At 50.9% G+C, this 22790-nt stretch overlaps 1 protein-coding gene across 1 annotated transcript in view; it reads right to left on the bottom strand.

The window, feature by feature from the left end:
• Positions 1–2871: 2871 nt before the first annotated feature.
• PTPRA (protein tyrosine phosphatase receptor type A) overlaps positions 2872–22790 on the bottom strand; it is a 132533-nt gene continuing 112614 nt past the window's right edge. The window contains exons 7-24 of the mRNA XM_075708682.1: positions 22030–22114; positions 20626–20699; positions 17929–18065; positions 15941–16031; positions 15373–15449; positions 14166–14202; positions 12789–12886; positions 12524–12643; positions 11377–11543; positions 10254–10389; positions 9344–9493; positions 9127–9220; positions 7693–7769; positions 5738–5872; positions 4913–5038; positions 4259–4410; positions 3803–3938; positions 2872–3224 (exon numbers count right to left, since the gene is read on the bottom strand). Coding sequence (XP_075564797.1) covers positions 3150–3224; positions 3803–3938; positions 4259–4410; positions 4913–5038; positions 5738–5872; positions 7693–7769; positions 9127–9220; positions 9344–9493; positions 10254–10389; positions 11377–11543; positions 12524–12643; positions 12789–12886; positions 14166–14202; positions 15373–15449; positions 15941–16031; positions 17929–18065; positions 20626–20699; positions 22030–22114 — 1967 coding nt within the window. The 3' untranslated portion in view covers positions 2872–3149. The remainder of the gene's footprint in view (positions 3225–3802; positions 3939–4258; positions 4411–4912; positions 5039–5737; positions 5873–7692; positions 7770–9126; positions 9221–9343; positions 9494–10253; positions 10390–11376; positions 11544–12523; positions 12644–12788; positions 12887–14165; positions 14203–15372; positions 15450–15940; positions 16032–17928; positions 18066–20625; positions 20700–22029; positions 22115–22790) is intronic.

The raw sequence follows: 22790 nt of genomic DNA, 5'->3' as shown, positions 1-22790 counted from the left end.
GGCTTGCAGCTTTGCCCCGAAGCTCCCCAAATTCCGGAGTCAAAGTTTATTAACGAAGTGACGACGCTGGGGTTCATGAGGGGGTGCCAGGGGATGGCGGCGGGGATGATGGGACCAGCGAGGTCATTTTTGGGGGGCATTTTAGGTTGCTGGGGGGGGGTCCCCCTGCCTGCATGTCCTCCACCGAGCCACCCCCCCCTCCCCAGGGAAATCCCGCCTGGATGGAGAAGCTCCGCTGGAAAACGCGGATCCCCCGACTCGTGGGGTGGCTTTTCCCATGATTTCCTAGACTTCCAGCCCATGTCCCCCCGGTTTTCCCTTGGCTGGGCGGGGATGTCACCGTCCCCGAGCCCTGCCACCCCCACCGCACTCCCGATCGCCACCCGGGGTGCCCAGCCAAATCCTGGGGGTGAAACCTCCGCCCCGAACCCCTTCTCCCAGTGCCTGCAGCGGGGCATGGAGCTCCCCCCGTGAACCAGGGCACGGTCCCCCCAGCCGCAGGAGGAACAAGGAGGGGGGACCTCTTTATTAAAAAAAACCTATTAAAATCAACTATATTATCCTATTTTTTTTTTAATACGGAAGGGCTGCACCCCTGGGTCCTCAGAACTTTTATCCTTAGGACTTCTCTTGACCCTTAGGACTCTTCGTGTGCCCTGGCCCATCACCAGCACTGGGGTTTCCTTGTATTTTTCTTCTTCTGGACAGGAACCAAAAAAACCCAGCATTTTTTTGGCCTCCTGCGCTGATAACCCAAATTCATCTCCATGATGGAGCCTTCATTGGGAAAAAAAAAAGGAAAAACCCTAAACTCGTCTGGAGGGTGGCAAGAGCATCCCCCAGGCTGGAGAAGGGTCTCCCTCAGCTTTAACTTGTGAATGCTTTAGCAGCAACCACCTGGAGACCTTCTTGAGGTTTTAAACTGCAAGAGGGTAGGCTGAGATTGGTTTAAGAAAGAAATTCTTTACGATGAGGGTGGTGAGACAGTGGAGGAGGATGCCCAGAGTTGTGGATGTCCCATCCCTGGAAGTGTTCAAGGCCAGGTTGGACGAGGCTCGGAGCAACCTGAGTGGAAGATGTCCCTGCTCATGGCAGGGGGTTGGACGAGATGGTCTCTGAAGGTCTCTTCCAACCCAAACCATGCCATGATTCTGTGATTTGCATTTGCAGCTGTTCTGGTGGAGCCTCATCCAGCCAAGAGCAAGAATTCACCTTGATGACGTTTAATTTCTGGCACAAGGTCAGAGCCCCTCGCCCCACAGATGGCCATGTCCTTCAAGCTCTGCTCCTACACTTCCCAGGTTTAGGACCATGCACCTCCCTCCCGAGAAGCAGAAGAGCAGAAACATTGTTGGCAGGGACCTCCGAGGTCTCCAGTCCAACCTCCTGCATGGAGCAGGACCAACGCCAAAGTTCGATCAGGCTGCTTGGAGCAACCAGCTGAGTTTTGAAAGTGCCCATGGACAGACCTTAGCAGCTCTTGAGATGCTAGGAGAAATAATCTGAAATCTCCTCCAGCACCCACTTGGTCTCTTCTCCCAAGTAACAAGCGACAGGACAAGAGGAAATGGGCTCAAGTTGTGTCAGGGGAGGTTTAGATTGGATATTAGGAAAACTTTCTTCATGGAAAGAGTGGTCAAGCATTGGACCAGGCTGCCCAGAGAGGTGGGGGAGTCCCCATCCCTGGAGTGGTTCAAAAAATGGGTAGATATGGCACTTTGGGACATGGTTCAGTAGGCATGGTGGTGTTGGGTTGATGGTTGGACTGGTGATCTTAGAGATCCTTCCCAACCTTAATGATTCCTAGTTTTTACTTTCATTAAAAAATAATCCAGCCACCAAGCCAGGAAACATGGAATTGCTACTCTACCCTTAATTGGTTTAGTGGTGGAGTTGCCAGTGTCAGGTTAATGGTTGGACTGGGTGATCTTAAAGGGCTTTTCCAACCCAAACGATTCGATGATTCGATGATTCCCGAGATGGTCTGTACTCTGGACCACGGCTATGGGAAGCCAAGGTCTCCTGGGTTGCTCCAGAGCCCTTCTGCGGGCTGGCTGGAGGCTGCTCCTACAGCTTCATTTTAGGGCTGGGGAATGAGGACGCTGGGCACAAGGACACAGCGGGTGTGGGGGGAAAACGGACACAGCCCGACGCGTTTGAGATGGCTCCAAAATGTCTTTTAGGCTGCTGTTCTAGACCAGGAGGAGGGAAAGGTCCGGGCAGCGCTTGGGAAGAGACGCGACGGGTGAGAACACGGAGCTCGGACCGCCTGGAGCCACTCTCTCCTCCGGCCAGAGCCCCGGGGCTCTCGCTGCTGGGAGCCCGTGGGTACGGCAGCGGGGATGGCAGGGCCACCACGAGCATCCGTCGTGATCACCCCTGCGCCAGGTCTAAAATCCGGCACCGAACGCACGGACGTTTCCTTCAGGGAGCAAAAATCCTTTTGTTTCTCTGGTTTTGGGGTTTTTTTGGGGGTGAAATCCCAGCGGTTGCTGCTGTGGTCACTACAGTCTCCAAACCAGCAGCATGTGGTGGCCTGACCCTGAAGGAGGAAACTTTTTTGCTTTTTATACAAAAAAATTAGGGTATTTATATATATACACACACACAAAATAAGCTTTTTTTTTTCTTTCTCCTTTTTTTTTTTTTTTAAAGAGCTGACCAGCGGAAAAATGTGAAACCATTTCCCTGCGGGTTCGGAAAAGCTTGTGCTTGTGGGGTTGTGGGTGTTTGGTTTTGGTTTTTTTTTTTTCAGATGAGATCCAGGATATCTTTGTCTTCTTTTTTTTTTTTTAAAAAGGCTTTACTCCCTCAAGAAAAAAAAAAAAAGATTTACAAACAAAATAACAGCTTGTATCAACTCTCCAGAAGAGAGATGGTATGACAATATTAATCCAAACATCACGCTATTTAATTCCCCAATAAAACATTGGAAAAAAAGGAGCCAACAGTATCTGCACTAACACTTTGCTACATATAAAATCTCCAGCTAATATGAAGCTTATGGTACCAACCTCTAAAACAGTTAAGATATATACACATATTTTTTGGGGGGGGTATATTAACAAACAGAATATTACAAAATATTAAAGAAGGCAACTCTTCTGTCATTCGTTTTGGGGCGTGGATTTTTTTTTTTTTTCTTTTCTTCACTTGAAGTTGGCGTAGTCTGAGAAGGCGTCGATATATTCCTGCACCACCTTGTAGCAGAATTCGTACTGTTCCTGCGGGATTCGGGGAGAGCACAGCGTTAGACCAAGAAAATTCAGACCTAAGACAGAATTCAATGCTTCGTGGTCTGCAGCTAGCTGGGACCGAGCACGGTCAGGCGTCCTCAGCCCAGACCGAGGGAAGGAACCGGATTCCCACCCGTGAGCAGGTCCCACCTCCTTTGTGACCCCAAAACTGGGCTGCCCACCCTCCTTGCTGGGGTGCCACCAGCAAAAGAAACTCTGCTTTCCCCTTCCTCTCTGAGGTCCTATGCTGCTCCAGGACAGGTTTCCAGGCTCCTGGAGCCCATAAATATGTGGGCTGTGGCTGAGGATGTCTCCAAAGAGGCTCCTACAGCTTGTGTGGGTGCTCAAAAGGGGCTTGATGCCTTCAGCCAGCCAAGCTCCACTCTTCCAGATGTCCTAAGAGGAGGAAGGGGACACACCTCCCGAACCACCTCCATCCCTTACTCTTTCATGGAGAGTGAAAACCTTCAAGCGAGGAAGTTTTTGCTCAACGTTGAGTCCCCAGCCCATTCCTGTTGAGGTCTGGGGTGGCAGGAGGAGCGTGGGGTGCGCTCGGCTGCGCTTACCAGTGTCTGCACCATATGCGGCCTCTGTAGTCTTAAACTCTTCACCGTCTGAAAGACGTCGAGAATCCCTTCTGCTTTCACCCTTTCCAGGACAGTGCTCAGCGCACAGAAGGTGCCTGTTCTTCCTGCTCCGGCACTGGCAAAGAGAAAGCAGAAGGTAAAGAAAACCGCCCGTCCTGACCATGTTGGCTTTCCTCAGGGGACAATCCACAGGGGAACCAGCAGAGAACTGGAGGAGCCCACGGTCCTGCCCCAGCCTCTCCTAGTTTAGCCAGGACATGCTCTACAAGCCTGAAGCCTCTTTGCTTAACCAAGCAGGAAAACCCCCTACCACGTCTGCCCGGGCTGCTCCTGCTCAGCCCAAGTCTTCTGAAGGACCTTTAACCATCTCCAAAGCTTCTTGCAGAGCAGGTCCCCTTGGAGGGGTGGCCAACCTCTGCTCCACCCGGGCTTTACCTGCAGTGCACAGTGATCGGGTGGTTGCCAGACTGCTGCTGCTGCTTCTGCACAGCCGCGATGATGTTGATCATTCCCTTCCCATCCCCGGGGATCCCAACTTCTGGCCAGCCGTGGAAATGAAACTGCCGAATCTGTCGGCTCTTGTTTTCCTGGTGGAAGAGCACAGCTTGAGGTCTGTAAGTTGGTGGGAGACCCGTACCAAGAAACCCACCAGCTCAAGGCTTTGGGAAAACCACCTGCTTAGGAAAGCTGTCTGCTTGGGAGGGGAGGCATTCCCATGGCATGGAGCGGGGCAGGACGTGGGGAACGAGGAGCAGGAAGGAGGCTGGGTGGTGGGCACAGGGACAAGGCAGAAGGAGGACGAGGGCTGCGTGGTGGCAGCAGGGTAGAGGGGCTGGATAAGAAGTGATCAGCAGGACAGGAACCCCCGGGGTGGGAGGTAAGCGTGGGGAGGAAGGTGGATGCACCTTGGGTTGCAGGGGCTGGACGCTACTTTGGGATGACAGGGAGATGATGGAGCTGAAGATGCCAGAGGGAAGGTTCAGCACTTGCAAGAGGAACCGCAAAGCACCATCAACACCAAGGGGGGTTAATGACAGCCAAACCCAAGAGCACCGAGAGCTCCCCGCAGGGAGAAGGCCAGACTCTTACCCTGGTGTTCGTCACCAGCAGGTCCCGCACTGTATAGCTCTCACACTCCTCCTCTTTTTTCAGCTCCACAGTGATGTCTCCATAGGACACTGAGCCATCGGATGGCCAGTACTGGGCACACTTCTCCTGAGAAAGCATTACAGAGGAGACACGGTGAAGACCCCCTGCTTTTCCCCTGGGCTTGAATTTCCATTCAAGCTTATCCTGTGTCCACTCCACAGGAGTCTTCTCCTGTGGCTGGCAGCTGCCCAAAGCCATGTGGGATCTCACAGAATGGTTTGGGTCAGATGGGACCTTCAAAGATTGTTTAGTCCAACCCCCTGCCATGGGCAGGGACATCTTCCACCGCATCAGGTGGCTCAAAGCCCCATCCATCCTGGCCTCGAACACTTCCAGGGATGGGACATCTACAACTTCTCTGGGCAACATGGTCCACCGTCATACCACCCTCACAGTAAAGAATTTCTTCTTAATATCTAATCTACACCTACCCTCTTTCAGTCTAAAACTGTTACCCCTCGTCCTATCACTATCTCATGGGCTCGCCTTGGAGACGAGATGCCTGCTACACCCAGAGGTGCTTTGAGAACCAAGGGTCCAGAGTTGGTTTATTGAACATCTCCCCATGCTGGGTCTACCAACATCTGGATTCTTTGCGTTACAAGTGGAGGCTGAAATACATCTCCTGCGTGGCTTTGCTAGACAAAGGGTGAACGAGCACCCAACGCATGCAGCGCTGGCAGTGCCGTGGCCATCGGGAGATTTTAAGGGGTCACACTGATCTATTTTGCTGGTGCTCCAATGCAGCTATCCCCTGGCACTTACCTGGCCTCTCTCCTCCAGCTCCGTTAGCATCACTATGGAGCAGGATTTCCACTCCCAGATCATCCTCCAGAAGTCCTCTATCGTGTGCTGCAGCGGTCCTTGGCTGGCGATATAGGAATCCTTCTGGCGATAACCCTGCAATTTGAAAAGAGGGTTAGCGGTGAATCGGCAGCGCCAATTCATCCAGCCAGGAGCAGCAGGAGGAACACTCTTGGACACAGTCAGGTTACCAAGCTCAGTGATTTTTTGGGAGCATCATGACTGTCTGTGCGAATGACCACAGCCTGGGCAGAGAAACCTGCTCTCATGGCGGGCTATGTCCCCACGCATGGGCATTACCACCCTGCTGCTCAGCAGCTGAGGTGCCATCAGCCAGCGCTTTACCATAGTAAGACCTTTGTTTTTAAAGAAATGCTGATGGAGGAGGATCATATCCCCTACACATGCATGGCCTTATCATAGAATCAGAGAATGCTTTGGGTTGGAAGGGACCTTTAGAGCCCATCCAGCCCAACCTCCTACAGTGACAGGGACAGCTTTAACCAGAGCAGGGTGCTCAGAGCCCCATCCAACCTGGCCTGGGATGTTTCCAGGGATGGGGCCTCCACCGCCTCTCTGGGCAACCTCTGCCAGTGCTTCACCACCCTCATTGTAAAACATTTCTTCCTTATATCCAGTCTAAATCTATCCTCCTTTATCCATTTGGTGGAGAAAGATTTGGGTTTCCAGCACTCCTAAGAGATGTTGCAAAGTCTGAGCGTTGTGGCAGAGCCTTGCCCGAGCTCCAAGTACTTCAGGTATGATTTTTACTGGGGACTTTTGGAAGAAGTAAACAAAACTAGATGGAACTAGATGATCTTTAAGGTCCCTTCCAACCCAAACCATTCTACGATCTATGAAAACCAGCAGTAAGTTTGGGTAACTCTTGCTATTCCACAACCACAAAGTGCTTCTTTTCCAAAACCCCTCCGACTTTCCCCTGTGCCCTCGCTGCAGACTGTGACTAAAGATGCTTCATCATTTGGAGCTTGTCATTTAAGCAAAGTTCAGCAGAGGCAGGAAATTGAATCCTCAACAAAAATTGCTTACACAACATGTAAGCTTTCTGATCGCGATGCAGAACAAGGCGGCTGCTCCCGGCTTCGTTGTGTTGGACGCTCATGCAGACAGAGCAACACGCAGGGACCCAGCAAAGCAGATTTCAAGGAGCAATTAATTTGGGATGTTATAACTGGGAATATGCTAGTTTTACTGGTTCAACCCACGGCAGTAATTGTCCTTTGAGGGGAACCGCCCCCCCCGCCATTAGGAGATGAAAATAGAGATTGGGCTAGAAAAGAGCAGGGCTCTGTCACTTAGCCAGCACTGGCATCACTGCACGAAGATAAATACTCATATGAGATATACCCCTGAAGTCAACAGGATTACTCATGAGAAAATGGTGTGCAATCACTTACGTCCTCTCCGGAGTGAGGAAAGCATTTAACCTCTCTGCCTCGCCTCCTCCCGTCACCCAGACAGGTATAATGGGATTGACCTGGTTTTTCTCAAGGGTTTTGGGATCCGTGTATTGCTCCATTACCTAATCTAGTGGATGTTTTCTGACCAAACGAACAGTGCCATATAGCAATCATTTCCATGGCTACGTGCATCCGCTTCTCCAAAGGCATCATCAGAGCCCCGAGTTGCAGAAGTGAGACCAAGATTTGGAGGCTCTGCTCAAGCTCCAGCTCTACCCTCTCACCATCCATGGGTCACAAGGAAACTGCACATACAGAAGGGTTTCTTGGAGAAAGAAACTATCAGCATCCGGTGACACAAAGCAAAGTCAAGTGGAAAGAGCCTCACCAAACCTGGAGAAGAAGAGTTTTGGGACAAATCCTTTCCATAGGAAGCAGCGTGAGGTAAAGAGTTTCCATTGGGAGAAAATGGAAAGAAGATTAAAGAAGACTCACGTCAATGAAGGAAGCGTTTACGTAGTCTGTGTTCTCTTCACCTCTCTTCACTGGAATGATTACTCGGTTGAACTCATCTGAAATAGAAGCAAAATTATGAGTTTTGGGGAACACCTTCAAAGTATGACTCCTTGATAACCATGCGTGGCCTTTAGCTGGGAAGTCACCAAGCCCTAGGTGAGAGGACAGAGATATGGGGAGTCCTATGTCCTGACTGGGACAAGGAGACTCAGTCCTGCCTTCTGCCATGCCCAGGTTTGGGGAAGGAGAAGAGGATGCTGAGGACTCTGGGAGCAGGACCTGCTCAACACAGGGACTCCCTTCTCTCTCGAGGCAGAAAGCCTTGGCAGCACAAACCTGCTGAGAAGAAGTCATGGCGGGGACAGGGCAGAACGAAAGCAAGAAAGCCCCAGGGGCAGCGTTATATTCGGCCATGAAAAACCACCTGCCCTTGACTCTGCCCTGTCCTTTCATGCCATCCCTGCTTGAGCAGGGGTTGGACCAGGTGATCTCCAGGGGTCCCTTCCAACCTCAGCCAGACTGTGACTCTGCTACTGCGGGCACAAATGCCTCTGTCTTGACTGCTCCTGAGCACTCACAGAATCACAGAGTGGTTGAGGTGGGAAGGGACCTCTGGCGATCACCTGGTCCAACCCCCCTGCTCAACCAGGGCCACCCAAAGCTGCCCAGGACCCTGTCCAGACAGATTATGAAGATCTCCAAAGAGGGAGACTCCACAACCTCCCTGGGCAACCTGTGCCAGGGCTCGGTCACCCTCACAGTCAAAAACTGTTGCCTGATGTTCAGAGGGACCCTCCTGGGTCTCATTTTGTGCCCGTTGCCCCTTGTCCTCTCACTGGGCACCACTGGAAAGAGCCTGGCTCCGTCCTCTTTGCACCCTCCCCTCAGGTATTTGTAGACATTGATGAGACCCCCCCGAGCCTTCTCTTCTCTCGGCCTTTCCTCATTGCAGAGATGCTCCAGTCCCTTCACCATCTTCATGGCCCTTCACTGCACTCTCCCCACTATGTCCATGTCTCTCTTGCACTGGGGAGCCCAGCACTGGACACAGCACTCCAGGCATGGCCTCACCAGAGCAGAAGGGTCACCCCCCTCGACCTGCTGGCAATGCTCTAACGCAGCCCAGGACACCACTGGCCCTCTCTGTGGCAAGGGCACGTTGCTGGCTCATGGTTGATCCGATGGCCACAGGGACCCCCAGGTCCCCTCCTGCCAAGCTGCTTTCCAGCTGGGTGGCCCCAGCACACACTGGTGCCTGGGGCGGTTCCTCCTCAGGGGCAGGACTTTGCACTTGTCCTTGTTGAACTTCATGAGGTCCCTGCTGGCCCATTTCTCCAGCCTGTCCCCACAACCACCCAAATGGTCCCCTCACCCACCAGGCATGCTTTCCCCAGGCAGACAAACAAGTCTTACATGGAATTATCTGAAGCACCCTGTTCTTCTTCATGTTTGCCGGCAAGTTGCCCGTTCTCATCTTGTCGTTCTGAATTTTGATTGAAGTGAGCTTCTGCAGAGGAAGGAACGAAAGTAGAGGCAGCTTTCAGAGCCACCCTGTGCCAGGCAAGTGCATGGTGGTCCCAGCAGCCCAGCACCACCCGAGCGGATCCACCAGGACAAGAACCACGCTCACCTTGAACTCCTCTTCCAGCCCATTGCTGCTGGTCCCTGGCACTTTGTTGTAGATCTTCTGGAGGTGGATCTCTAACGAGGTCACCTCCAGCTCTGTGTCACCGTAGAGATAGTGCTCCAGAAGTGCTTGGTATATAAACACATACTGCATCTGCAAGGGTTGCAGGGAGAAGCTGTCAGCCTCTGCTCCACACTCAGTGAGGGCATCCCGGGGGCCCGCACACATGCTGGCTGCAAACCCACTGCCCCACTGCCCACCCGTGCTTGCTGGGCACGTGGCACCCCTCGGAGACCCCAGAAAAGTGGGTAACAACCTTCCTGCCACTGTACAGGGACTGGGACCTTATTTGCTACGCCATACAAAGCTGACACGACACAAAACTTTCTGGAGAAGAGAAGGCTGAGGGGAGACCTTATCGCTCTCTACAACTACCTGAAAGGAGGCTGTAGTGAGGTGGGTGTTGGTCTCTTCTCCCAAGTAACAAGCCATAGGATGAGAGAAAATGGCCTCAAGCTGCACCAGGGGAGGTTTAGATTGGATATTAGGAAAAAATTCTTTACGGAAAAGGTTGTCAAGCGTTGGAAGAGGCTGCCCAGGGAAGTGGTTGAGTCCCCATCCCTGGAGGTATTTAAAAGATGTGAAGATGTGGCACTTAGGGACATGGTGGACTTGGCAGTGCTAAGTTAATCGTTGGACCTGATGATCTTAAAGGTCTTTTCTAACCTAGATGATTCTATGATTCTACGAAGGGGATTAAAAAGACCAGGACCCAGCGAAAGGCTCACTTGATGCAGCATCCTTCCAAAATGAGGGATGATGCTCAACCTTCACGTAGGCTTTGCTGCAGGCTGGGTATCGAAATCTAACTCCAGTGAGCAAAGCCCAGACGAGACCGCAGCAGCACACTTACGTCTGTCTGTACCATCTGGCAGCGCTGAGCCCGGATCCGGCTCACGAAGCCATAAACGTCCACCTTCCTCTCCGCGTGCATCATGTCCAGCATGGCATCAATGACGATAAAAGTGCCTGTGCGTCCTACCCCGGCACTGAAAGAGCAGAGGGGACAAGTGGTCAGTACAGCAGTGTTGGCATTGGAGTCCCCTGTAGAGTGCCCGGGAGCGAGCCAGATGCTTCCCAGCAGTGAGTAAATAGCAACATCTGTTTTGGAGATGAGAGAGGTCCTCAGCCTGGTGTTCAGTGTCGCCTGGGTTTTGCAGAGAGACGCACACAGCATCTCCAGCAACCGCCGCAACCAGAGTGCACGAAGGCACAGAGCAGGGTGAGCCAAAGGAAAACCTGGGCCAGCTACAGCCTCCAGAGTCTTATGGGCTGTCCATTCCTACCAGCTGCCTACTGCTCCTTCCAGTCACCCTCCATCACGTGAAGGTGAGCCCACAGGGAAGCCGTGCTGGTAACTCAACCATTAAGGAGAAGAAGAAAGATGAGGCCAGCAGATGCTACAGGAAGACAACGCTCTTTCGTCAGCTGCCTCCTGAGAAGGAAGCTGGAAAGATGGACTCGGGAGGTTGTAAATACGGTCATCATCTCTGCCTTTAACCATGGGGCTTTCCCTTACTGAAATGTGGACAGCCTCCCATAGCTCCCCCAGGCTTGCTGCTGTGCCTGAAACCACTCCACGTGAGGTCAAACACCGTGGTCCCTGCTCCCAGACACGCTGTCAGCTGAGCATTGCCTTCCCTCAACAAGGGACGTTGCCTTCTTGTGCCCAGGGCAGCGGGGTGCGAGGGAGATGCCACCAAAGCCCGGCAGTGGTGCTTAGCTTGGCCCATTCGGCGTCTGCTAAGCCAAACGACCACTCAACACAAGTTGTAACACCAACACAGCGCTGATTCCAAGAAGTTCCTTCCATTCACATGCATTTTTTTTTAATGTTCCCATGTGGAACATTCCCATTTAACCCAGGAAAGCTAAGTAAAAACAATAAAAAAGTCCTGACCAAAAAAAATCCTTTTAGTATTAAATAGGGGATGCTTTCCAAGTGACCCAGGAGGTCAGCCGTGACCGGGACGTACCTGCAGTGCACTACTATTGCTCCCGCGTATTGGGGATTACACGTCTTCACCTTCTTCAAGAACTTCAGCATCCCGATGGGGGTGAAAGGGACCCCGAAGTCGGGCCAGCTGGTGAAGTGGAACTGAGTCACCAGGCGCTGAGGCTTCTTGTTTGTGACGTCACCAACCTGAAGGGGAAACGTGTATTCAGGTTAACGATAAATACTCAGATTTCCCTTCTTTCCCCAAAAGAAAGGGCAGAGAGGCAGCTAGAGCCCCAGGACTGAGCTTGATGGCTTAAGAAGTGCTAGCATCCACAAGCTGAAAGGGCACGGACCCAGGCTCCGGGGCCAAATTAGTCTCTAAAAGCATGACATTTCAATCACCCAGCATCACATCCCACATCCTAGGGGTAGGAAACGCCAGCCTGGCCTCGGCTGTGGCTCCAACCAGGCAGAAGCTGTGGTATTTCATTCCCAGCAAGCTCAAACAGAAGCTGCCGCTCCATCCTTTCCCACACCTCTGCCCACAGCATCCTCAATTAAAGGCAGGGGAGGAAACCACCCATGTCCGAGCCGTTGGAGTGAAGGGTGAGGCTCAGGAGAACCCCACTCAAGGTCCAGACAGGTTTTCAATTGCCAGCTCTTCCTTGCCTGCCTCCGAGAGCAGCAGGAAAACAAACAGAGTGACTAAAGCATCCAGAGCCTCCTTGGAGGAATAGAAAACAAAGTGACAGATGGGAAAGCAATCAAAACCAATGCATACGGTGCTGGATTTTGTCTCGACTCATGGGATAAATCTGATTATTTGCAGGCATTAAGTATCTGTGGGTGAAAGCAGGAACCAATACTGGTAACAGCAAGTGCTGGAGTATTACAGTACTGAATTTCAGCCTTGGCATCCATCAGCTTCCCTGCTTTCAGTACAGCCACTCTGGTACCCACTGGGAATGGGCTCCCAGGTGTTTAAGGTGAGCAAATTCTTAATAGCCCTGGTTAAAAATGGATGCTGGGATCAGTTCATCCCAAGTCTGCTCTCACAGTACCTCGGAGGAGTCGAGGAGCATGCCAGAGCCTGTTGGATGTCCAGCACGGAGAGGGGAGGGATGGGATGGGATGGGATGGGATGGGATGGGATGGGATGGGATGGGAGACACGAGCCCTGGTACCTGCTGGATGCAGAACTTCCGCACGGTGTAATCCACCAGGACGGTCACGTCCTCCACGGACACTCGGATGTTCCCGTACGTCCAGCAGCCCTGATCCGGCCAGTACTGAGCACACTTACACTGCGGGGAGAGAAAACGGGCGCAGGTGAGCTCCGGCCCCTTGCAAGCCTGGGACGGGCTCCAAGACATGCCCATGGGCATGAGACGTGCCAGATTTGGGCGAAGTTGGGTTAGATATCAGCCTGTGAAGCCTTCTGGCACCTACCTCCTTCCTCTCTTTCAGGTTGGTCACCATGACAATTGTCGCTGTGTTTTGCTCCCAAATCATCCTCCAAAAATCGTTCACGGTTTCTTCCTTTGGTCCTAAGGGGAAGGTAAAAAGAAATGTGGTCTTTGGGATCAACCCCTCAAGTGCGGAGACCAAAACCCAGCGTGTGAAGTCACACGTCGTGGATGATGCAACACATTTTTTGCCAATAGGTGTCAGCACAGGAGGTGTTTTGGTGTCGGGGGATGTCAGCTAACAAGGAACAATCCTATCACACAAGAGCTTGGCTTTTTGGATACGTGTTATGAGAAGGAATTCCATTTTTAGCCCAAGAAGGGGAAATCGGACAAATGGGAGCATGGAAACGACTTTCCTAAGGTCATGCAGGGAAACCGTGGCTGTCAGAAGTAGCTCGCAGAAGTCCTGTCCCCGAGCCTTGTGCTTTAACCACGGGATCCCATTTCAATATAGCACAAGAATAGTTACCTGCTGCTGCCAGACAAGGAGCTGACTCAGCCTAGAGCTGCCCTGCCAAGGCAGAGGCTCAGGGAGAGCCAGGAGCATAGCGGAGCCATTTACCCCAGCCTGGTATCGCTGACGGACCTGATCCAGCCTTCCTTCTCCAGCAACAGCCGGGCAAACCGGCAGGTGATGTCCTAACCCGCTTGCAAGTCAAGAGTGGAAATGTAAAATACTGCCCGTGGGCAGGTAACCCCGCTTTTGCTGACAGGAACCCCACTACGAGTGGGCATCTTGGTTTTAGGGACGTGTTTGGAGCGGTACAAGGAAAGCAAGAGAGCTGGAGGGCTACGGGTGGTGCATGCAAGCTGGTGATGCTCTGGCTGGGGGCAGCTGAACTTGGGAAGACTCGTGCTGCTGGTTGCTCTCAACAGATGGTGGTCCTGCCTCCCCTCTGAAGACCAGAGAAATGTCTCTCCAAGGGCACAAGCCCACGTTCCTGTCTGCCGAGGCTTAAAAAGGAGCAGAAATGAAACCAGATCGGTGTGGTGCTCTCCGTAATAACAGATTTGGGGAATTTAATTAAAGCAGCTCACTGGCAATATTTCCAGAGATCATGACCACCTGCAGCTGTAGGCCAGGGTGGAAGGACAAGGCTCAGGGAAGAAATGCTCTGACACCCTCCAGCACAGGTATTGCACAGGTAGGGCTTCTCTTCCTCCTGCAATGCACCCAACACTGGTCTTCGACTGGGAAAACCATTTTGGGAACAAACTATGGACCAGCCAAGCCTCCTTTTGACCAGGGGAGCTCTGCAAGGCGCTGCGCTGTGGTTAGACTGGCACAGCTTTACAGAGCAGAAGGACCCCAGTCTGACTGCCACCAGACCGAGCTACAGAACAAGTGAGCATTTACCTTGTGCAGCAATGAACTTGTTTTTCTCTTGGTACCCCTATAGAGAAAAGGAGAAAAAGGAAGACAAATGAAAGACCCATCCTCTTCTAACTCAAGAGTCATGAAGTGCAGCTATATCATAAATAAACAGAGACATCGCCTGCTCCGTTGCTCACTCCCCTCTGTGCAGAGAAGGGGCTGCAGCCTCCGAGGGGAGAAACAGCTCCAACAGCAGGGCAGAAATAATGGAAAATCCCTGTGCAAAGGGCCCTTGCCCCAGAGCAACACTCCCCACGCCCACGTAAGGCACGAACAACCCCACTTGTTGGCACAGAGCACTAATGAAGTGGTACCTGACAGCCCTTCTGGTGGGGTCAGACCCTGCATGCAGAGCATCACATGAAAATCAGCATTAATCTTCAGGAGATAGAGCTGTTGAACTCATGGGGATTGATTGTGTGTATTTCCTAATGGATATTTATTTATTGGTGAAGAAAGGAAAAAGTTCTTTTGGATCTTGCTTTTCTTTGTGTGCCTCCATCTCTCTCAAAGTCTACTTCTTCACATTACCCTTCCAACTTATTTGAACTATATGGTGATAACCATATAGGACCCATCTCCTCCTAGAAGCAGAGCAGGGCAATGTTGCCTCTATTTTAGCTGGGTTCCTTGATTTCTTTTTCATCCCCTTCCCACGTCCAGGCCCACAAGCTGGGAAGTACCGATGATTAACCAGCCACATCACTCATCAGCCATTAATCAGAAATCCCCGGTTCCTGCAGGAATGGTTCCCAAACCCCTTCCAAGCCAGCTGGCTCGGCTTTGCAGCAACCCAAAGAGCGCAAGTGCTTCTCATTATTTTAGAGGTGGGGAAAAGAGAGGTGGGAAGAGATGGGACTATGGCAAAGCAGCTGAGCAAGGGCAGCGCTACAGCTAGAATTTGAGTTCCAGCTCTCAGACTCTTTCGCCAGCCATGCTCATCTGGGCTCAAGGCACAGAGCGAAACACAGTGAGCCATACCACGGCCACACAAAGGTTATGAGATCAAAACCCAGTGTCATTTATTGCTCCGAAGGAGCTGGGGAGATGTTAATGTAGGACATAGTCTCTTAACCATCCTCCCAGGCACAAGTCACACCCCATAAAGGCCCCACGCTCCTGGTGGGACCAGGAATGGCCAGCTGGGGTGCAGCTGGTGGCGATTTCCCCTTCAAATCACAAAACTCACATTAATGAAGGAGGCGTTGATGTAGTCGGAGTCAGGAACTCCCTCAACAGGAGTCAGGTGAACCCTGGAATGATCATCTGGAAGAAAATTAAAACTTTGCATTAAAAACAATTCCCTCCATGTAGCTGATATCTGGTGTAGTGAGAAAGCCGGGTGTTGGAGCGGAGCCCGGGCTTGCTGGCTCCCCTGCACACACAAACACCTTTATGCCCCCAAATTCTTCTTGCCTAAGCTTGGAGAGGTGCTAGACCTCAACCCAAGGAAGTTTTTCTTCTGCAGAGAGCACACATTTGAGGAAGCCCCTGAGGTAGCCCGCAGCTCCACGCCCCCCAGCAAGAGCTGGCCATTTCGGCATTTCCCATCCATTTAATTTTCAGTGGCCTCCTAGCCGCTGATGGCTCCAGGGAGCTCCTCCTAGTAGGTATCTAAAGCTAAAGCAGATGGAGCCACTTATCTGGGAGGAGAAATGAGCTCAACCATGTCCTTGCCCATCCCAAAAACAGGAACACGGAGCCCCGGCAGCAGCACCGGCCTTGCCCCTCCCCACCCAACATGCCGTGATACCTACAGGGCAAAATGTTCACGTATCTGTTCTTCTCCTTGTTCTCCTCCTTGGAAGCAGCTTCACACGTGGCCTGTATGGGACACGCTGGGAGAGCCTGCAATGGCAGAAAAGGGGGGTTTCCATGATGTTCTTACTCACGGCACAGCAGTAACCACAACGCAACCGGCACGTCGGCGCATGCTGCATCTGGGCATCCCATCGTGGGGTGGTCACCTTTTGCTGGCCTCCAGGAGGTAGGTGAGCAGCAACCCCTTGTCCGCCTGCCCCTTCGGATGTGTCCCCACCACCCACACCCCTCACCTCCACTCTAGCACCAGCCCCTTGTCCCCACCGAGCTCAGTGTGACCATTTAAATAACCTGGGCTGGGCCAGAGAGAGCAAATCCCTTCCGAAACGTGGTATCCGGAGTCTCAGGACCCATGAACACGAGGTGGCAGCAAAGCCTCCAACACCAAACCTGCCAGCCTTGATCGCTGGATCAAGGAGCTCATTTCTGCCCATGGAGGCTCCTGCTGAGATTCCCTCTGTTAGCAGTGATGCTAAACTGATTAAACCCCCTGTGACAAGCCCCCATCGCCCCAGCACACCCAGCGATGGGAAGGAGCACCCACGCAGGGAGTTATTCTCCATCCAGCGGTACCGGGGACCTGCGGGTTGGGGGGTGCTGGGGTCACAGGCGATGCTGTGCCGGTCACAGCAGCCAGGTTTCACGCTCGAGCAGAGGAGGTGCTTCCCCAGCACTGTTATTCCACATTCTCTTTGGACAGTGAGGAGGATGAGAAGGTATCTGAGGGATTCACCATCCCTTCCAGCCGACAGGACAGACGTGCTTCAGCAACGGAAGTCTTCAAGGCAACTGAGTATTTATAACCTGACCCCCCGCCTCCCCGGGTATTCATTGCACTTATTTAGTTTCATCGAAGCGTGGCCAGGAAGGGTATCAAGTTGTCCAACAGCTGGAGAAAGTCGAGTGGCTTTTTTTTTTTATCTTCTCATCATCCTCATGTTGCCGTATCACGCCTTGGACCTAAGGTTTTATGTATTTGCAGATGACACTTTTGCAGCACAGACAACCGGATCAACAGCGGTTTTTCTTTCTTTAATTAGGCTGATGGAGAGTCCAGGGAGTTCAGCATCTCCTACGTTACATGCTGTGATACTCCAGCTAGTTATTTACCTTTGTCCCCTACCTCATTACTGCTCTGCCTATTTTTGTATTGCCAAGGTGAAACAGGTTTGTCATCACAAGAAGTTGCAGAGCTCAGCAACGTCAGGAAGAAGTTGTAGCCATCTCAGAAGAGATGCTCCAGCATCGTGGGATAACGACAATACCTGAATTATTACTCACTGTTGAAGGCCAACTGTTGTCCTATAAATTGCCATCATTACATTTCAGGGTTAACAGCGTACTGAAATAGATGGGGTCATTTTGGTTTCTCAGAGCTCTTGTTTTGGCTGTTTGTGGATTTAAGCCATGAGGATCGGGAGGAGGGAAGCAGCGCCTGAGAGGAAAGCACCAGGCAGGGAAGCTCTGGGAGACCCCAAGACATCCAGGACACTTCCCAAACCAGAAAAACGTAACGCCGTAATGCCGCTTGCTAGAAAACCTCTGCTTTCTGTAGTGAATGTGCGGGGTAGTGGCTTGCCCACCATCACAGCCGATTTAGGACCAGAATCAGTCCTCCCACTTTGCAGCCCTTTGAGAAACCCCCTAGGACCAGGCAGACCATCATTCCCCCTGTGAAGCTCCCAGATCAGCTCTTCTGAAGCACGGCATCCAGCACCAGCACTGCTGTTTTATTGACTCAATTACCCCGAATTGATGTGCCGTCCCCAAGCTAAGTACCACTGCACACTGTGGCTCCTCTCTGACGTACACCAGCCATTTTGTCCCTGCTCTATGAAGTGAGACCAGACCTTTCCCCGCTCTGCATCTCCCTGATGCTGAGAGCAGCCTGTGGGATTTAAGGACAAGAAGCAAAGGCACTCACATTGAACTCCTCCCGAAAGAGCTTGTTGTCATCTGCCATCCGGCGGTTGATCTCCTCTTCCAGCTTATCGACGGGCAGAGGCGGGTATTTACGGTTGGTGCTGGGGGAGCGGGCGAGCAGTGGCATGCTCTGTGGCTCTGCAATGACACCCGTGCATCAGAAGTGCCCACCCAGCTGCTCCCCGTGCCCAGCACTCATCCATGCCCAGGTGGGCACAGGGACCTCACCCACCCTGGGCTGTCTGCTTTTAGGGCCAACTCGCATCCTCACTGTCCCATATTTTCACAGAATCATAGAATGGGTTGGGTCGGAAGGGACCTCAAAGGTCATCTAGTTCCAAACCCCCTTTCATGAGCAGAGACACCTTCCACTAGACCAGGTTGCTCAGAGCCCTGTCCAACCTGGCCTTGAACACTTTCTGGTCTTTTGTTCTTCCTATGGATGGTGCACAAAAATTTGGGGATGCTACAATAACGCAAAACTCTTTCAGCACCCTGTAGTTGAGCATTAGGGCAATGAGGACCAAGTCTAACAACCCCATGCAACGCTACAGGCTTGGGAAAGAGCGGCTGGAAAGCTGCCCGGCGGAAAAGGACCTGGCGGTGTTGGTTGACAGCCAGCTGAACATGAGCCAGCAGTGTGCCCAGGTGGCCAAGAAGGTCAACAGCATCCTGGCTTGTATCAGGACTAGTGTGGCCAGCAGGAGCAGGGAGGTGATTGTGCCCCTGTACTGGGCACTGGGGAGGCTGCACCTGGAATCCTGTGTCCAGTTTTGGGCCCCTCAATACAAGAAGGACATTGAGGGGCTGGAGCGTGTCCAGAGAAGGGCAACGAAGCTGGGGAAGGGTCTGGAGCACAGGGCTGATGGGGAGCGGCTGAGGGAACTGGGGTTGTTTAGCCTGGAGAAGAGGAGGCTGAGGGGAGACCTTATCACTCTCTGCAGCTGCCTGACAGGAGGGTGTAGCAAGGTGGGTGTTGGTCTCTTCTCCCAAGTAACAAGCCATAGGACAAGGGGAAATGGGCTCAAGTTGTGCCAGGAGAGGTTTAGATTGGATATTAGGAAGAATTTCTTCCCAGAAAGGGTTGTCAAGCATTGGAAGAGGCTGCCCAGGGAAGTGGTTGAGTCCCCATCCCTGGAGGTATTCAAAAGCCGTGTAGATGTGGTGCTTAGGGCCATGGTTTAGTGGTGGACTTGGCAGTGCTAGGTTAACGGTTGGACTCAATGATCTTAAAGGTCTTTTCCAACCTAAATGATTCTATGATTCTAAGTCATCAATATTGGGGGATAAAGACCACCTCGCTTTGAATTCAAGCTTCACTCTCACTCATGTGGAGATTTTGGCACCATCACCATGACATAACTCCCAGGTGGACACAGCAAAGGTAGCTGTTGCTTGTGGTTCCTCAGCGAAGCCAAGAAAGGCCACGCGAGGGTTATACCAACACAACCGACAATTTATGAAGTTCACACCTTCGCTTACAGCAATGTAAAACTTGGGTAGGGAAGGTCTTAGCTGCCAATGTAAAGAAAAGGTGCTGATTTTAAGGTAGCCGTCACTCCAAAGGTGTTTGGTTTATGTGGAGGGAGCTCAGAAAAAAGATCTGAACTGAGTCTAAGAGGTAGTGAAGATTTGCACGAGAGTTTTAATCAGCCCTCATCCTAATTTGAAAAGGTAGAAGGATATTTAATTATTCCCCAGAGACGTGTTTTTTCAAAAAAGGTTCTTATTTGAGTCAAAGAGATATTGTGAAAATTCAAGAGGAACGTGAGTAGTTCGGTGTTGGAAGTGATCGCACATTTTAATATTAACCACTTGAGGGCAAACATTTTGTTGCTGGAATGGAAGTTGGGAAATAAATTTTCATTCTATAAAAGTTTGCCAAAATCATGGAGAACAGAGAAAGTTCTGGACAAGAAACAAATAAAAATGTAGATGAAAAAATACTTTCCTACAAAAATATGAGGTGGGAGAACAAAGCTGTGGCATCCAGCCCGCTGAGTCCCCAGGTGCTGTCATGGCACCGGGCTCAGATTGCGACAGTGCTGCATCCACGGGCTTTCCTGGACTTTTAGAGAGGTCTGTCTTCTGGTGTATTTATACTTATTCTGGTGTATAATACTTATATTATTCCCACCAGGAATAATATAAATATACACTCAAGACCGTCTTCATATGCCCTTCCAAGACCATACTTAAAGAGAACACAATCTTCATTTTCCTTTTTACACATTTCCAGCAAACCACCTCTGCAAACCAGCATTTGGTGAGTGTGTTCCCATTTCCATTCAAGCTGGCCAGTAAAAGATGCCACTGGGTATGACGTTGGCCACATGCCCAACAAGTTGCACGCGTCTCATTGCCGTGTTGGAAGGAATGAGAAAGGCAGAATGGTTAGCAGAGCAACTTGGGTAGCTCTGTGCTGCCCAGCGAGCCGCTCTGGAGGGCATAAACCAAACCTGCTTTTGCCACTTCAAGGGTTTTATGAGATTTTTGTAATTTGTACAATTTTTAGGAGAATTGCTGGTTATTTCACTAGCTAACTTTGGATGATTCCAAGTCGGGGAAAAAAAAAAACCTAAAATATTCCATTGTTATTCTGCAGAACGTTTGCATTGACCCATTTTGATCTGGACGAAGCTTATTCCTTCTGCGAGATGCATTTTTGCTCCCCGTGTCGCACCGAAGCAGGCCTCACCTGCATCATCCGTCCGGCCGTTGGACAATCGAAAGGAGTTGGAGTGACTCCCTGCTTGCTTGTATTTCTTGAACCTACCAAAGACAAGGGAGTGGAGAATGTCAGTAGATACCCACCAAGAAGCCCAGGTTACCTTCTGGATGAGAGATGCGGCCATGAAGGGCCTTCCTCACTTTCTTATGGCCTGATGAACTAGCTGGTGGGTCCAAGAGGCTACGGGACCTCTAAAATCCTGCCTAAGGGTGTAACTTTTAACTGACCACATCTGGAAAGGCTGCAGGAGACCAGAGCAAGGTGAAAGCCAGGAGGAGAAGCTTTAAGGCTGCTTTTTATGAAGGACACCCCAAGGAGTTCCTGCTCCACGGGCTGATTCAGCAAAGCACATAAACCCCAGGCTGATCCGTCCTTCTGCTGCAAAGCCCTTTTCCATGTGCTTTTAACTTGAAGCAGATGCTTACGCTCCATTTGCCTGAAGTTAAAGGTTTTGCTGAATCACTGGGCAGGCGGCGGCGAACAGAAACTTTTTTTTTAAGGGCTGGAAGCCAGGTGGGGAGGACTCAAACTCTGCTGCTGCCGAACTCCCGAGGCAAAACTCTCATCAGGTTCACTGCTGCGAAGGAGGGCCCAGAGCCAGGAGACGAAGGGAATTTTTCCACTGCTAAGGAAATTGTTTTTTCTTTTTTTTTTTACTTACTTACTTAATCACCAAAATGGTGAGTAAATTAAAATGTTTACTGCAGGTGAATAAACACCCTCTTCTAGCTGAGCAGATATGCACTCAGGAGCAGGGAATGCTACATTTAGAGCAGCCCAGATGCTTGGAATTTTTAAAAATGGACATAAAAAGGCTCTGTTATGTTATAGTTCCAGCTACAGCATCACCTAATGCTCCTGACAAGCTGCGGTCGTATGCCACCTCGCAGAGAAAGATGCACAGGCATGACACACGGGTCTGGTACCCAAGGCAGAGCTTGGCTCTGGATGTTGGATCACGTTTGATATCAAAATGGGAATCCAGGAATAACACACCCGGTTACACATGCAGATGATTTTCTGGCTCAAGTGCTGTGTTCGAGCTTCCCTGGGTCACTCAATCCAACTCCCTTAGCCTTGCAAGGAAACCTTATGTGCACTGATAGGACTTTAGTTTAATCTATCCTACGAAATATGACATTTTCAGTAGCAAAACAGGCATTACTCCACACGAGGATGCGCTTTACAGAGAAAGGAATAAGCATCATTTACTAGATAACCCCAAACATTTTCCTTATCGTTACAGGTTTCTTTTTAAAACACTGGCTGTGTCAGCCTGTAGCTTAGGGAACAGCACAAAAGGCTTACTCCTGTTCATTCAGCAATTAATTTTGGTCAAACGAGGGAAGTCAGCATGAAAGCATCTCTTACCTTAACATGTAGAGCACAATAATAATAAATACTATGACTAGAAGGGAAGACAGGGCCACCATCACAGCTATAATTGGAGTCTCGTCTGCAATAGGAAAAGAAAGGTGTGGTTATCGACACTGAAAAGGTACACCCAGTGCCATCATTCAACAGGGCAGAGCTCTATAATTTCTGCTTGCAAAATAATATTATTATTATTAATAAAAATAAAAAATAAAGGTATTGAGTAAGGTTACATTTGTCCAGTCTGACAGTGAAGACAGACACACGACCCGAGCGAGCACCACGTTATCTCAGATACTCCGCAGTTAGATTAAAACCTGTAACCACTCTTCAAAGCACCTCAATCTTCCCCAAGAGTTGTTCGCTGTGAAATTGTGACCTCGTAGATGAAAATAGCGATGGAGAAAGTTGTCACTGGGCTATTTTAGGGTTTTTTTCTGCATAATTGAATGTGCTTACAGTGGCCCACCAGCCACCGGTAGAAGTTTGCTCTATCACCGGGGGACCTGCAAAGTCTTCTGCTTGAGACGCAAGGGTCCATACAAGAAGTTTCTAGATGGGTCCACGAGTTTGGCATAGCATGATAAGGAACCTTGTATTAAAATAGGTGAAAACTGTGGCCTTTGTAAGGTCCCACAGATACTACATTTGTCAAATAGTCACGATTTTGCTTCCAGTTGTGTCAAATGGGACAAGAGGGCGATGCTTCATGTTGCACCTGGGCTCTGAACACCTTCAGCCTGAGGTTTGCTGGAGAG

The sequence above is a fragment of the Pelecanus crispus genome, chromosome 4 (genome assembly GCF_030463565.1).
Source record: "Pelecanus crispus isolate bPelCri1 chromosome 4, bPelCri1.pri, whole genome shotgun sequence".
Lineage (NCBI taxonomy): Eukaryota > Metazoa > Chordata > Aves > Pelecaniformes > Pelecanidae > Pelecanus > Pelecanus crispus.
Note: the sequence above shows the minus strand (reverse complement) of the source record. Positions and strands in the feature narration are given on the sequence as shown.